This window comes from Heteronotia binoei, chromosome 11 (assembly GCF_032191835.1).
Source record: "Heteronotia binoei isolate CCM8104 ecotype False Entrance Well chromosome 11, APGP_CSIRO_Hbin_v1, whole genome shotgun sequence".
Lineage (NCBI taxonomy): Eukaryota > Metazoa > Chordata > Lepidosauria > Squamata > Gekkonidae > Heteronotia > Heteronotia binoei.
Window position 1 is genome coordinate 63,005,208 of NC_083233.1, and position 15,936 is coordinate 63,021,143.

Consider the following 15,936-nt stretch of genomic DNA (forward strand, 5'->3'; position numbering starts at 1 on the left):
AGAACGCTGCAGCGCGGTTGTTAATGAGACTCCCTTGATGGGAGCACATTCAGCCGGTGCTGAAAGAGCTGCACTGGCTTCCTGTTGTGTTCCGAGTTCGTTTCAAGGTGTTGGTGTTGACCTTTAAAGCCCTTTATGGTCAGGGACCTGTATCTGCGGGACCGCCTTTCTCCGCATATTCCCCAGAGAGCACTGCGTTCAGGGATGAAAAATCTATTGTCCATCCCTGGACCAAAACAAGCCAGGTTGCATACGACACAAGTCGGGGCCTTCTCGGTGGCAGTGCCAGAACTCTGGAACACTCTCCCGGAGGCCATAAGGGCCCTGCGGGATTTGTCTACATTCCGCAGGGCCTGTAAGACCGGATTGTTCCGACAGGCCTTCGACATTTAACCGAGAGAGAGCTGCCACTGGACATCATATAGAGCTCCATGCAGAGTACCGATGGTCACCATCGAACTTTCAGAACCGCTATACTGTACTGTATTAATACAGCACCATGAAATGTTTTAAATAATTTAAATATGTAATTATGTTTTATATGTTTTATTGGTTTTTAATGGAAGTAATGTGATGTTGTGAGCCGCCCTGAGTCCGCTTGCGGAGAGGGCGGGATATAAGCTTAACGTAATAAATAAATAAATAAATAGAACCTTCTGCACAAGGGAGGTGGCCAAGAGAAAATGCACCCACACACACCAAATAATATGCTTGTGTAAATTATCCCTGGGCCTGAAACTTAGGTCAAGTGCCAGTTGCAGGAGAAGAGTTCCATAAATAGAACACTGCTGTAGAAAAGGCAATCTCTGTGGCCACCCACCTTCCTTGCAATAGTGAAGGGATGCAAAAAAAAAAGTCAACAGGTTATCTGACTTTTCAAGGCTCCTGGGTATACACAGTCCTTTAAGAACCCTGGTACCAGATCATTGGGGCTTTACAGGGAATCAGAATTGCGCCTAGGAGTGAGTAGGCAGCTAGTGTAACTCTTTAGTGTGCTGGGGAGATAGGTAACTAATATATGCCAGTACTGTAGCAGTTGCATTCCATTCCAGTCGAAACTTCCTGATAGTTTTTTTCAAGGTTTTTTAATGGGAAAAACTCCTAAGAAATATTTTTATTTAGGTATTTATACCAGTTTTTCTCCCCAGTGGGGAACCAGAGTGGCTCACACCATCCTTCTCCCCCTTTCCATTTTGTCCTTGCAACAGCCACTCCATGAGGTAGGTTTGGCTGAGGGACAGCAACTAGCCAAAGGTCATCCAGTGAGTTTCCATGACAATGTGAGGAATCTAACCTGGGCTTTTGGAATGTGAAAAGCTTTTTAAGGTAATGTCTTCATCACTCAAAATAATATGAAAGGGATTTTTTTGAAAATGTAAGACAGGTCTACAGCATTACATAGTGACTGGCAGGAAAATGCTATGGGTTGTGTTTAGACTGTCCAGGGTTGGCTGTGAAGGTGATAGCGGTACCACTTTTGCAGCTGTCCTTGAGCTAGTTTAACAGCAACCTCTCCCCTTCCAGGCACCCCCAGCACTCTGGTAGCATGCCTGTTGACCTGGATGATGGTGGGAAGAGCAGACAGTTCCATGCATTACCAGTGAGCCCTTCTTGAGGCTCCAAGAGTGCACCTGGACTATTCCAGCAGGCTTGCTCTCCAATGAAGGCATGGGGGGCAGTTTCCAAAAAATCTCATCCCACCTTCTCAGGTCCAGCATGATTGCAGAGGAAGGCATGGAGCACTTGTCTTCTTTGCTAGGTGAGCTGGCCGACACTCCTGCAATGTTGTTGATTAACTCCTGCAGTGGGAAGGATTGATGCTTTGTCTGCTCATCTTCCCCACCACAGTGGTTGCTCCAGTTTGGCTTGCAGCACTGGTAGCTCCATGCCTTCCTTGGCAGTGCTGATGGCTGGTTAGTTATTGAAAGTGAGGCATCCAAAATCATGCCCATGCTCTTCACTGTTGGCGTTGCTGTTACTGCTACATTATCTAGAGCTGGGAATTGGATCCCTGGTCCCGTCTTCCCCACAGTTCAGGTGCAGTACCTCCTCTGTCTTCGATGGATTTAATTTCAGCTGACCCTGAACCAGCCATGGCCTCCAAACCTTTGGCTAAAATATCTGGGGCGTTGTTTGGCTGGCTGTCCAACAGCGGATACAGCTGGGTGTCATCATTGTACTGGTGGCAACCCAGTCCAAAGCTCCAGACCAACTGGGCGAGGGGGTGCATATAGATATTAAATAATTTGGGAGATAGGATTGACCCTTGAGGGATGTTGCTTACCAGCTGATACTGCAGTGAAACTCTCTCTCCAAGCACCATCCTCTATCCCTGACTGTGGAGAAATGAAACAAACCACTGCAAGGTTGTCCCTTATATCCTCACATTAGGATTGTAGTTGACTGTGTCAAACCCTTTTGTCAGATGAAGTGATAACAGCTGCACTGACCTGCCTCAATCCAGTTGTTTCCAGAGATTGTCTGCAAGAGTGACCAATGCCATCTCTGTCCCATAGCCGGGCAGAAGCCAGCCTGGAATGGTTCCAGGGTAGAGAAATCTTCCAGGAAGGTCTGGAGCTCTTCCGCTGCTGCTCTCTCAACTACCTTACCCAGAAATGAAAGATCTGAAACTGGGCAGTAGTTGACTGGGCCAGTAGGATCCAGGGATGGTTTCTTCAAGAGTGACCTTATCAGTGCCTCCTTTAATGTCCCTGTGAAAGTCCATCTACACAGGGATAGGTTTATAATATCAACCAGGGAGCCACAAACCCCATCACAGCTGGCTTTCCCTAGCCATGATGGACAAGGGTCCAGGAGACATGTGGTGGACTTCATAGCACCCAGGATCCTGTCAGTGGCGACCTGGGAGAGTTAACTGAAGTGGTCCATTACTGGGCCTGAAGACCTCAAGGGGCCTCCACATATCGTATCACTATCGGCCAGCAGTTCCTGGTGAGGCAACAAGATTTTGTCTGCAAAATAGCTCACAAAGTCCTCACAGCTAATTGCCAATTTGTTATCTTTTTGAGTTCCCTGTGGAAGGGAAGTTAACAACCTGATTATTCTAAATAGTTGAGCTGGATGAGAGCTAGCAGCTGCAATGGAAGCCATATAGAATTGGTTCTTTGCAGCTTTCACTGCCATCTCATAAACGTCCTATAAGATGTGCTTGCAGCTTTGTCATGAGTCTGCCACTGAACTTACTGTAACCGTCTCAGCTCCCATTTCATTCTCGTAGCTCCATGGTATCCCAAGGGGCTAGTTTGTCCAAGTGTCTTTATTAGGACTTGATGAAACTGTTCATGCACCACTCAGAACTGCTCAGCTGGTCACTTCCTCACAGATGTAATGATAACAAAGAAGAGCTGTCATTTTACTGCCAAAGCAAATATATGCTTGCCTGTCTTCAGTTCTGTTCAAAATGAATTTTCTGCCACTTGCGTTCTTATTTGCCTAACTGTTTTATAGCTCTCACCTCCTAAGGAGATGAATGGACTGCTCCCAGATGTTCTTTGCTACCATCAGCCACTTTGGTCATCTCTGAATTCTAGATTGGGAGGTGGTGTTTCAACTGAAGCATTAGTCTTATCTTTAGTAAACTTCCCAATGGATTCTGTTAGAATTTATCAGTTTAACCTTTGCAGAGGTCATAAGTTTCTGAAAATATAAAACTTACTCTAGTCAACCCAAGACAGTGGCACATATTCATTATTTTCGCTGCTACTGGACTGCATAAACTTCCAACTTTTGTGAGAATCCAGTGACATGGGATGACCAGTACAATTTTGAGCTGTTTGAGTTACAGTGGCCTTGGCATGAATGTTTAAAACCTACGAATCAAACCGTTGGGATTCCAGCGTGATCTGGGGCCATTTATGGTAGTTAAGGCAGAGAGAGGGCAGTGGTTATGCCAGCAGGATTACAGCTCTTTTTGTATTTCTGATACCATTTATATAGTCTCCATTTTAGAGTTTTGTATGATAAAACACCTGTAGAGGGCAATTTCAGCCCAATAGACCACAGCCACTTCCCATCCCTAACTACTGATGCTACATTGACAAACTTGTCAGACACTGCTGGGGGATAGATCAAGCTGCTTTCCTGCTGCTTCCTACATACCACCTCATACTACCTGAGAGCCAGTTTGGTGTAGTGGATAAGTGCGCGGACTCTTATCTGGGAAAATTGGGTTTGATTCCCCACTCCTCCACTTGCACCTGCTGAGATGGCCTTGGGTCAGCCATAGCTTTCATAGAAGTTGTCCTTGAAAGGGCAGATGCTATAAAAGCACTCTCAGCCCCACCCACCTCACAGGGTGTTTGTTGTGGGGCGAGGGGGAAGGTAGAGGAGATTGTGACCACTCTGAGACTCTTGAGATTCAAAGTATAGGGCGGGATATAAATCCAAAATCATCATCATCATCATCTTCATCCACCAAGCCTTGGTAACTGAAAAAACAAAAAGATTGACACTATGCCAAAACACAAAAAGATTGACGGTATGTAGCATGCATGGGAAATATGATGATCTGGGACAACTGTCTAGAGCTTGGGCTGTTCCAGCTTTCATCCAGGATCAGGTTTTGAATGGTGGATACTTTCTCATGAACTCACTGGGTGCTCAGCAACAGCTCTTCAGACTTGGTGGCTCCCTGACATGGCTATTGAGAACTTGTCTAGCAAGGAATTGCCACATGAGTTGTCAGGATACCCATCCAAAGGAGAATACTTAGTCATGTGCCTCCTGTGCTTTGTATTGGGAAGTAACTTTTCATCTTGAGCAGCACCACTTATATGATGCAAAACTGTCGAGACTAAAATTTGCATCCTTATGGTGCACATTTCAGTATTTTATTAGACTTTTTATAGTCTTATCATTGGCAGTATCTAGAGTATCGTTATTTGTATGGGGTGATGATGCTTGAATATATTAGTTCTTTGTGGGTTCTTTGCTGGGTTCTTTGTGGAAGAATTGAGGGACAACAAAAGAGACGATACAGAAAGTTGATGCTGTAAAATTAAAGTTCCGCATTTTCAGGCACAAATGCTTCCTTATGTCAAACTTGCTAATAAGTATGAAAACTGTTCAGGCCTGGAAGGGGCTTTGCCTGGATACAATGCATTACAGGGAGGTTTGAATGAGTGGTCTGGAAGGCTGCCCAGAATAATTGCTCCCTGCAGGCATCAAATAAGCCTGCTCCAGAATAGTGCTCTTGCGTGCTGTCTAGGTAGAAAAAAACTGATGCTTTCTGACCCTTTTCTCTCCACTCCATAGGAGAGATAGCAGGGCTGCCTCCAGTCACTGTACATGAAAGTCAGCTTCTGTTGCTCTATTTGGGAGTGAAGGCAAGCCTCCTCATCACTTTCTGGTGCACTCTTTCTGCATTTACAAGTTTATTGGTGATGTTTGAAAATGCACTCATTTGATACCCTTGGAAACTGAATAATAGGCATCTCAGCTTTTCCCTATATACCAGGGGTGGCCAAAGGTAGCTCTCCAGATGTTTTTGCCTACAACTCCCATCAGCCCCAGCCATTGGCCATGCTGGCTGGGGCTGATGGGAGTTATAGGCAAAAAAAATCTGGAGAGTTATCGTTGGCCACCCCTGCTATATACTTTTTAAATCTATAGTTGAGGGTGCTTCACACTTTTCAGTCCTCTGACATTGATAGGTATAGGAGAAACCATTCTGGCTGTGGAGTCACAGCATTGGTCTGTCTGTTTGCAGTCTATGGTGACATAGTAGTGGCTCTCCAAAGTCTCAGGCCATAAAGATCTTTCCATCCCCTTTTGCATGAGCTCTTTTAGCTGGAGATGCTAGGGACTAAGACCTTTTGGCATGCAAAACATGTACTTCGCTACTGAGCTACTGCTCCTTCACTAAAATGACAGAAGTGCTTATTTTACCAATTACACCTTTGTTCATGATATATATCAGCCATGTGGTATGGATGCTTTGAGACTAAGACCCCTTTGAGCCTTTAAGTGACAAAAGGAACTTTCTGTTGCCCAACCATTTCCATATCAGCCTCCATTGAAACTGGGAGGAAGGAAGTAGCTGACCGCTGAAAGATGCTCCTGGGTTTCCATCATGTTCACAAATATGTATCTTATGAGGACTACTAGAATGTGGGAGAGAGCACATAGTCACCGCACATGCTAACTCCTTGTGTGTGAGTAGAAAATGAGCTATGCTTGCATTCTGCTCAGCCAGCACATGTTCTTTCTATCCCTTGGACCCATAGACTGCTGCTCTGTGCTGTCATATGTTACAGGTACTTCCTGACAGATCCATTTATTGAGGGAGAGAGTTGTCCCCCATGTTATCCTCACAGTTGTCTGTATATAGGCACTGTACCTTTCTAATATAGAGTAATTTTGCATATAAGCTGATGGGTATTTTTATTGTTATGTTGCTATTGTGTGTCTTTGTGATTAGATGTACTTTAAGAAGACTTAGTTGCTTATTTACTTTTTTTCCTTTGTTGCAGGTTTTGACTGTTTCTTCTGTGGCGTCTGTGTGGAAAGTGCCACACACACTCCAGAACAACAACGGCTTTTGCTTGTATCTTCCAGTGTTTCTTTTGTCAGCGAGTTCAGCAAAGTTGTAATTCAAGTGCCAGCCCTGATCAGAGTGAGGAACCAGCAACAGAGATGGTAAAAATGACAAAATCCAAAACTTTCCAGGCTTACCTGCCAAACTGTCATCGAACTTACAGCTGTATCCACTGCAGAGCCCATCTAGCCAATCATGATGAACTGATTTCCAAGGCAAGTGGTCTTAGACCCCTATGATCACATGGTCTTATAGCCCATTCATAATCTGTTCTAGTTGCCTTAACAAACTGAAATGGTTTATTAAACTAGTGTGTTATGAGATTTGTACTAGAAACGGAGTTGACATTGCATTTATTTATATCTCTCTTCTCTCCCCAGTGGGGACTAGAAGCATTGAACATTGTTCTCTCCTCCTCCATTTTTTTTTCACAACTATCACCCTTTGAGATAGGTTAGGCTGAGAGCACATGGTTGTCCTAAGGTCACCCAGCAAGCTTGCATAGTTAGAGTGGAGGTTGAAATTCTAGCCCAACACTATCAGCTTTGCCATGCCACTTAACAATTTATATTAGGTGTTTCCAGGCTGTGTCTTTTCTGTTAGAGACTAGATGCTTCTCAGTAAGGTATGTTTGGTCTTTGTTATGATCTGTTTGTGAGAAATAATGCTGCTCAGATGAAGTATGGTTGTAAGGGTTGAAGTCACTGCAGGGAATACAAGTAATTTGTTTCTGGCATTGTAGAGGGCTTTGTAAAAATTGGTAGCTTGCTTCTTCTAGAAATGCACATTAATACAAGCATCAGCTAGCCTGTTCCAGAAGCATACATTTGAATAGGGGTTTTTTTTTTGTTCCATTCTTTATGCTCTTCTTTTATCTATAATTTAAATGGTTTTTGGTAGTGACACTAAATTGAGCCTTGTAGACATGACAAACTCCCTTTCCAGGTAAAGGTTTGAGGAGGGGTTTTGTTTTGCCGTGCTATATGAAGGTGTTGATTTTCCTGCATAGTCTCTTTAACCATGGGAACAAAAAATGTTCATGTGTAATCCAGGATTTCCTACACAAAAGTGAAGTCTACAGTCCATGTCTAGAGAAGATGCTTTTGATAGCCGTGTTTCTGTATTACTGATTCATACTATGAATTTTAAACTTATTGAACACAGATACTCTAGAAACATTCCTTACTGTGTTATTTTCAGGTCACTGTCTCTTTGTCCTATGCCAGTTAGAAAGGCCTCTTGAAACCAGATGTTTTCTGTAACAGATTTTGAATAAACGATTTATCAAACATAAAAAAGTGTCTAACATCTATTTTCTTGTATTGTTACAAGTTTAGTACACTGGGTGATAATTTCATGGATACATTTTGAGAGACTGGGTCATGTAAATGCAAAATAATGTGGTAATTAAATACTGGGTTTAACTAGGCTAATTAGTATAGCTTAGGTAGTGATCATTTTCATCTGTAATTATAAATATGTCATTTTCTAGTTTTCCTGGTTTGGAATGTTCATGAGTCAGTGATGTAATGAGGGTTGAACATATAACAGTAATTTAAAGGTGTAAAGCATTGAGTGTCTGTCTCAAAACAAGCACTGCCACTGTAAGTAGTTGAGTCATAGTGGTTTAAAATAAATCCATGCACTTCCAGGTTGGCAAGTGACACACAGGGATATATGAATCACTTGTATTATTTAAAATATGAGAGGTCAGGTTTCTAGTAGTAACTCACTCAAGTTTCTCCCAGCTGTGCATCTGAGGCAGAAGATTTCTCAACCTCTTAAACATTTCATGACCAACCTTTAAATAGCAGCAATATGCTGGTTAAGCTTCAGAGAAGAGTGCTTTAGTAACGTATGTTCAATCACACATGCCCCGTGTTGCTGGAAACAATATCACAGTTGCATGCAAGTTAGTTAGAGAGGAGTTGTGGCAATCTGGAGCTCAGTCTTAATTTGTGATGGTTCTCTTCCCACCTCTGACCCTGGATGTTTTTCCAGAATGAGTAGCATGCATGGTCTGGACTTCACAGCATCTATTGGTACATAGATTGGTTTGTGAGAGGTTTGTGGGGCAACATTGTTTTACATTTCTAATTATATGGAATGGGTTGTAAGAACTGTTCAAACCTCCTGAACAATTGAATGGTGCAAAGATGCTGTTTCTCAAGTGAATTTTTTAAAAAGCTATGAAGCAAGTTGCAAGTCTATTCCACCAGTCTTTTTTACTGCTGCATATGTCCATACAGAGCCACTTTCACTGTGTCAGACTGTTGGTCCAACAAAGTTAGTGTTGTCTACACAGACTGGTAGTGGCTGTCTAGGGCCTCAGGTTGAGTTCTGTAACATCACCTACTGCCTGATCTTTTTCACTAAGATGCTAGAGATTTAACCTGTGACTGTGTGCATGTCAAACAGATGCTGTACTACTGAGCCCTGGCCTTTTCTCTGCTATTCATAAGTATTTTACCACATGCTGGAATCTGGAGATGGGGCTATTGAAGCAAAAAATCTTGACTATGAGGGATAACACTGGGTAGAAATATATTGCTGTATATCTTTGTGATAGGGTGTGGGAATGAAATCTAAACAAATCAATGTTGAAATTGAGCTGCTTTATGGAACACACTGCATTCTGCACTCATTACTAAATGCGTATGTGTTCCACTTCCTGTTTGAGGGCTGTGTTCCCTTTTGGCCTATTAGTCAACTAGCACTAGTGATAAATTCATGAGCATCTAAGTAATATATCTCCAGGGAGTCTAGAAATGTGCTTTGGTAGAGTTGCCACACAGGTTATGATGTGGTTTCCAGTATGTAATCAAGAACGAGGGCGAAATCCCATCTTCTGCTGTGTATGTTTGTGTAGTGCTGAAAATGTGCTGAGAAAGTGCAGGCCATGCCAATTCAGTTAGCCAAGGATTAAGGTACAAGGAATAGACAAGGAGGTTATGAGGGAAGGAAACAGGACCAGATTTGCTGGACCTAAATATATCTAAGTTAACATTCTGTTTCCAGCAGTAGCTACCCAGATGTTTTTGGATGCTTCACAAGCAGAACATGATGGTTTGTGTCTGGTACCTGTTGCCTAGAGGCACACAATTTTTGCAGGCAAAGATGGCATTCAGTTTGTTTAGTTCTCCCCAAAGCTATGTAGAGTAGAAAGTCACCCTTGTAGAGTTAAACCTGCAACCTTGGCATATCTCTTGGGTACTTAACACCACTACCTTCTAGAAGTACAGCAGTCTTCCCATTGTGCTACAGAGTTGTGTAAGAGTGGTGAAACCTCTCCCATTTCTCAGGATAGGCTTGTCTGGGAAGTGAATCCTGGGACTAAGAGGAGGGGAGGTTTAATTGCTAGCTGGCCCCAAAATAAGAAGCTTCAGTTGTAGTTGCAATTGCCGTCAAGTCACAGCTGACTTAAGGCAATCCCATGGGGTTTTTAATGCAATAGATGTTCAGAGGTGGTTTGTCATTGCCTGTGTGCACATCATGACTTTAGTATTCCTTGGCAGTCTCCCATCCAATTACTCGCCCTAACCAGACCCGTTTAGCTTCTGAGAACTGATGAGATCATTTATATAGGAAATGCTTATATGTATATGACCACCTCATTCACATATTCACTAAGTGGGCAAATCATCCTTTTCTCAGCCTCAGTACATCAGCAGTACAGAGTTAAGAGTTATGGCCTAATGTACAGGGTTGGTGTTAGGGACTGTGTCTCAGTGATAGAGCATTTCCTTTGCATGCCAATGGGCCTCTGCCTAAGACCTTGAAGAGCTGTTGGTAATCTGCATACGTAGTATTGACCTTTACACATCAGTGACCTGGTCTGGTTCAGTATAAGGCAGATTCATTTCTACAGGATAGTGTATGTGAAGCAGTTCAAGCACAAAGACATTATGCTAGGACTCCCATCATACGTTGCATTTATATATCACGTTACTCTACTCTTCCAACAAAGCAAGATAACAGTATTTTAAATTTTCCTAAATGTCAGATACCAGCACATTTGATATTTTAAAATAAAATTTTATCATTGGGGGGTGGGAATCATGTATTTCCACATGCATTCAGGAGAATTCCTTCCTATATCATCTTACATCCTTATGCATAGTTAGCATGCCAGATATTGGTGCCTGCCCAGGTAGGTATCAGCCTAAATATGCTCAGCTGTGTTTCATGAGGAGTGCCCCATTTTGGTGCAAAATTTTATTTAAAAAAATGGCCTGTACTTCAAAAAAGAACTTTTGAGATGGCCTACAATAAATTTCAACAACACAATATAATAAAATTTACAGTCATTACTAAAGCACAGTCAGTCACTAACAAACAAAAGCCAGCATGAAATAAGAAGAGCTGCCATTGAATACAAACACCCAGCAAAAGAGGGCAGTCTTAAAATGCATTCTTAATTCCTTAGGAAGAAAACTAATGTTTGCAGCTCAGGGAGGGAATTCCATTGCCACTGTGGGGGCCCTGCCTCACATGCCTACCTACAAACCTTGGTCAACGGGACATGGAGTGTAGAGCCTCTCCAGCTAGCTTATGCTTGCTGGTAGATTCATATTGGAGAAAGCATGTACCCTAGAGGTAATCTGATTTTAAATGATGAAACCACCCTTCTAAATTGGTCCTGGAAGCTAGTGGAATAGAATTAAACTAATCCGCCAGCAAATGGTGCAGCTGCAGTTTACGTTCCCCAAAACTCTCCAAAAAGCAATCCCCTAAGTGTATTATCTTTAGCTTTTCTGTGTGAATGGAGTCTAATTGAAACGTGAAGATGAAACTAAAGCTTACTCCAGATGTCACAAATAGGTAGAATTACTGTGTTTTCATGTTCCTTTGACATTTACCTACAGCACATATTTCAGTACAACTTGTGAATCTTCCTGGCTCAATACTAATATGTTCATGGGGGGTGGGGAGGTGTTGCCTCATCCTTTTGAAAATCAATAACTGTCCATATATAGATATAAAATGTTTTTGGGATTTTGTACTTTCCCTTATGTTGATTATGCAACTCTTCAACTTGACTTTTGTATCTCTTGTCCTGCCTGAGCAGAAAGTTTGCAACATTATTTGTCTTTCATTTAACAGTGTTACAGATATAGAGACCAATTGTTACAGGTATAGAGCCACCCTGAGCCTGCTTCAGCAAGGAAGGTGGAATATAAATTAAATAAATAAAATAAACAATTGTTCTTGAAATAAAACACATTTTTCTGAGGGACAGGAATCTCACAAGGTTCAGAAAAATACCTTTAATGCTGAATACCATTATTCAAAAATCTGTTGAACCTGAATAATCAACTGGATCATAATTTATCCTGCATAAAATAAGGTCAAAAATATTTTGCTGGAGATTTCAAATTAGTCCTGCACGAATTTGCTGTTTCTCCCTTTGAAAGATTAGTTATTCAAAATGCTCAAAATTATCCCCCTCCCATATTATAAGAATATAATTTTTAAGTAAATGAAACATGGCCTCCTTTGTAGGCCATAAGGAATAAATTTACTGTAATGTGAAATTATTTAGCTGCCTGGTCATCTTGTTCACCAAGATCTCTATTTAATTTAAAACTAAACAGCACTGAATTTAGGAAGCCCTGTTTCTGGGCTGAGAGAGCTTTCCATCATGCTGTAAGCCGCAATAAACCAAAGGAAACATACGTAGATTTTGCCCAGTTTAGGAGACCTCAAATAATGTATTTCGAGAGCTACTGGGCCCCTAAGCTCTATACCTTCATAGTACAAAAAAAAACTTTTTAAAAAATACACCAAAAGAAAAATACTCAAAGATAACTGTTGAAAAACTTTATTCAACTGTGTTTATCCTTCTTTTCTTTGAGGTCAATAAAAATCGGTATGATTGTGTAGGTGTTTGAAAGTTTTGACTTAATCACCTGGCTTTGATCCTGTCTGATAGGGTCAGAAATGCACCAATAACATTCTCAGTCTCTGAGGACTATGCTGAGCAAGAAATATTGCCTAATAAGTTTTTAACAAGAGAGACTTTTAAATCAGTTGTAAAAATAAAATTTATTTTGGCAAAGCAGCTAGATATGGAGGAAAGGAAACCAGGAACCTTTCATTGACAGTTTGTTGGAGATGTTTCCCAATTACATTATGCTGTTATAAAACTTAGAAGCCTGTCCATCTACGTTTGGGTAAATGTTATGACAAGAATCTTTCTTCACTGATCAGATTACTTAGATGAGGGGTGTCAAACTCATTTGTTATGAGGGCCGGATCTGACATCAATGAGACCTTGTCGGGCCAGGCCATGTGTGTACTTATTTAAGATTAGGTAGTAGAGATACAAACTTTATAAAGGACACAGGCAAACACAATTATTTTTGTTTGTTTTTTTAAAAAAAAACCTTAAAACATGCTTAAAACATTAGCAGTCTGTGTTAAAGATGCTTTTTTTGTATTTCTCTCATGAGATCAAGGGAACTGGGCAAAGGAAGCTCTGACTCTTTCCTTCCATGCCCAGGGGACCAGTAGGGGGAGGAGCCTAGCCAATAGAAGGAAGAGAGGCTTGGCTCAGTAGTTCTGCTGCACAATTGAGAGAGCCTAGCAAAGCAAGTTCTGCCTCCCCCCCCCTTATTCCCAAGTGAGGAGCCTCAGCCAATGGAGAAAATAAGAGGCTTGGCTCAGTAGCTCCTGTGCAATTGAGCAAGCCTTGCAAAGCAAGCTTATGCAGAAGGAAGCAAGAGAGAGGAAGAAGAAAGCAGATGACAGCCTGTTTCTCGAGGGCCTGATAGCCCTCTGGGGGCCTGATTTGGCCCATGGGATGCATGTTTGACACCCCTGACCTAGATGACTTTTCTCTTTGTGATACTTGGAAATGGATACTTTACTAAAAAAGCTGTCCATATGATCATGACATAGATAGGGGCTGTGGCTCAGTAGCAGAGCATCTGTTTGGCATGTAGAAGGTTTTAAGTTCAATCCCTGGCATCTCCAGTTAAAAGGCTCAGGTGATAGGCAATGTGAAAGACTTCAGCCTGAGACCTTGGAGAGCTGCTGCTGGTTTGAGAAGTCAGTACTGACCTTGATGGATCAATAGTCTGATCCAGTGAAAGGCACTTCATATGTGCTTTTATATGGTCCTGAATCTAAACAAAACTTCTTCATATGTGTTTTTATGAGGAAGAATAGGCATAGATTATCCCACCCAGTATTTCATGTGCGTCTCTATGTTTACCTGTCCTCATAAGAGACAATTGGCTTGCATGTCCTGGTAGATTTTCTGTAAACTTGGAGAATGTTTTGTTTTAGACATATAACTTGTTGACCCCTGTCCTGCCTTTGCTGACTCTGCCATATGACTGCCACTTCCAGGTTATCAGGAATAAGGACATCATACTGATTTTTTTTTTAGGCTTCTGATTTGCCTTGTATGCTTTTCCAGTACCACCTAGTCTTAACTGGCCTTAATTGGTTTCGAGGCTTCTTGGACTTACATACCTACCCCTTTCTTTTAATAAGTTTTTAAAATCAAGTTGTATTAATTTTTGTGCTCTGTATCATCTTCTGTGATGTTTCCATGCTGAAGCTTCTTGGATCATCAGCCTTAATGAAAAGATGCTCCTCAGCACATGGTGGGTTTCCCCAGAAGTCACAGTTTTGGAAAGGCCTTCTTAGTGACGTGGCTCCATTATAACTCAAGACATGTCTCTTAAAAGAAAGGTAATCGAGTCAGATGTTCCCCAGGGATTAATGGGATTAAACATTTTTTCCCAATATCATCGCCTCATCCACTGTCCACTTTGTCTTCGCAGCTCTGCCTGCTTAGCTGATGCTACATGTGGAGCAGATTCCACTTCCATCCATGCTAATTTGGAGGTCTTCAAAATGGAGTCTTCAGTTGAGTTTGGCAGAGTAGTTTGGCAGTTGAGGTTGGCCAGAGTAGGCCAACACTGACGGGTGGGGGCTCTCCAGCTCTCCTCAGACCAAGGGTAGTTCCCAATATCTGCCAAGGACTGAACCTTCTGTGTGCCAAGTATGTGCTCTGTCACAGAATTGTGCCTCCCACTGAGCCAGGACCTCGGGTTTCCAAGCTTGATTGAAAGCAGAGTGTTATAGTATAAATCCCTCACTCTCAAAATCCATAATCCTCTGTTCCCTGCAGAGTGCTTCAGGATTACAGCTTTGTAAATGCTATTTCTGTCTGGTATTTGCAACATGTAAGAGTTTTCTGGTTGGAGGGAAGCAAGCAAGAGAATGAATGCATTCATGCTACTGAAGTAGCATGTGCTATATCTGTGCTTACAGCTGTGAAGACCTTGATATGAGAACTGCTGAATCATCAGGAAGTTACAACTAATTATAATTTGGTTTAAGATGATAGAATCCTCCATGGCGCTGAGAGGCAGCTGTTTATTTTCAAGTCACCAGGGGGCGTGCCTGTTGAAATGGCAAGAGGTTATGAAAATGTAACAATCTCAGAATAGTATATAGAATTTTTTTTTCCATTAAAAAATCTGTTCGTTTTTCCATATAGCTTCAGCACATATCCAAAGTTCAGGACTGTATTTATAAACACTGAGAACTTAAGCTTATGTGACTGCATGATATCTCTGGTTACTATCTGATGATACCTTTTTGAGTGTAACATTAAGGGTTGGTTCAGGCAGAGTAGGGTGGATCCTCCCACTCTGTTCAGTGAAGTTTGAATCCATCCTCCAGCCTAACAGGTCTTCCTCCAGTTTAAGTGGGTCTTCCATTGGAAGACGGCTGCAGAAGATAATGGCTGGATTCACTTGTTAGCACAGTCCCTGCTCGCTTACCATCCCTGCTGCATGTAGCAAGATAAATAGTTCTGCTTTCATGGCAAGCCACAGTTTACCATTACTTCTGCACTGGTGAATCAGGATACCAAACAGGTGTCCCCTGTTTGGAATTATGGTTTGCAGGGTAAAGATGCTGGCTAGAAAACAGTGATTTTCACAATGGCAAACCATGGCTTAGCACAGAAGCAGAATAGATTCAGGTGGGTAGCCATGTTGGTCTGAAGCAATGAAACAAAGTTTGAGTCCAGTGGCACCTTTAAAACCAACAAAAGTTTAATTGTGGGTATAAGCTTTCATGTGTATGCACACTTCATCAGATATCTGATGAATGTACATGCACACTCAGGACTGTATAAAGCCTATAAAAAGGTAAAGGTAGCCTATCTCTATGCATGTACCAAGTCATTACCGACCCATGGGCTGATGTCACATCATTACCTTTTCTTAGCAAACTTTTTAATGGGGTGGTTTGCCATTGCCTTTCCCAGTCATCTGCTTATACCCCCAAAGCTTATACCAAGAATTAAACTTCGTTGGTCTTAAAAGGTGCCACTGGACTCAAACTTTGTTCCATGA

At 41.9% G+C, this 15,936-nt stretch overlaps 1 protein-coding gene across 2 annotated transcripts in view; it reads left to right on the forward strand.

Moving 5' to 3' along the window:
- Nucleotides 1-15,936, forward strand: part of YPEL1 (yippee like 1) — a 45,666-nt gene that overhangs the window by 11,933 nt on the left and 17,797 nt on the right. For both annotated transcript variants that reach the window (XM_060249010.1, XM_060249011.1), the window contains exon 2: nucleotides 6,492-6,771. In XM_060249010.1, the coding sequence (XP_060104993.1) occupies nucleotides 6,655-6,771 (117 nt within the window). In that variant the 5' untranslated portion in view covers nucleotides 6,492-6,654. The remainder of the gene's footprint in view (nucleotides 1-6,491; nucleotides 6,772-15,936) is intronic.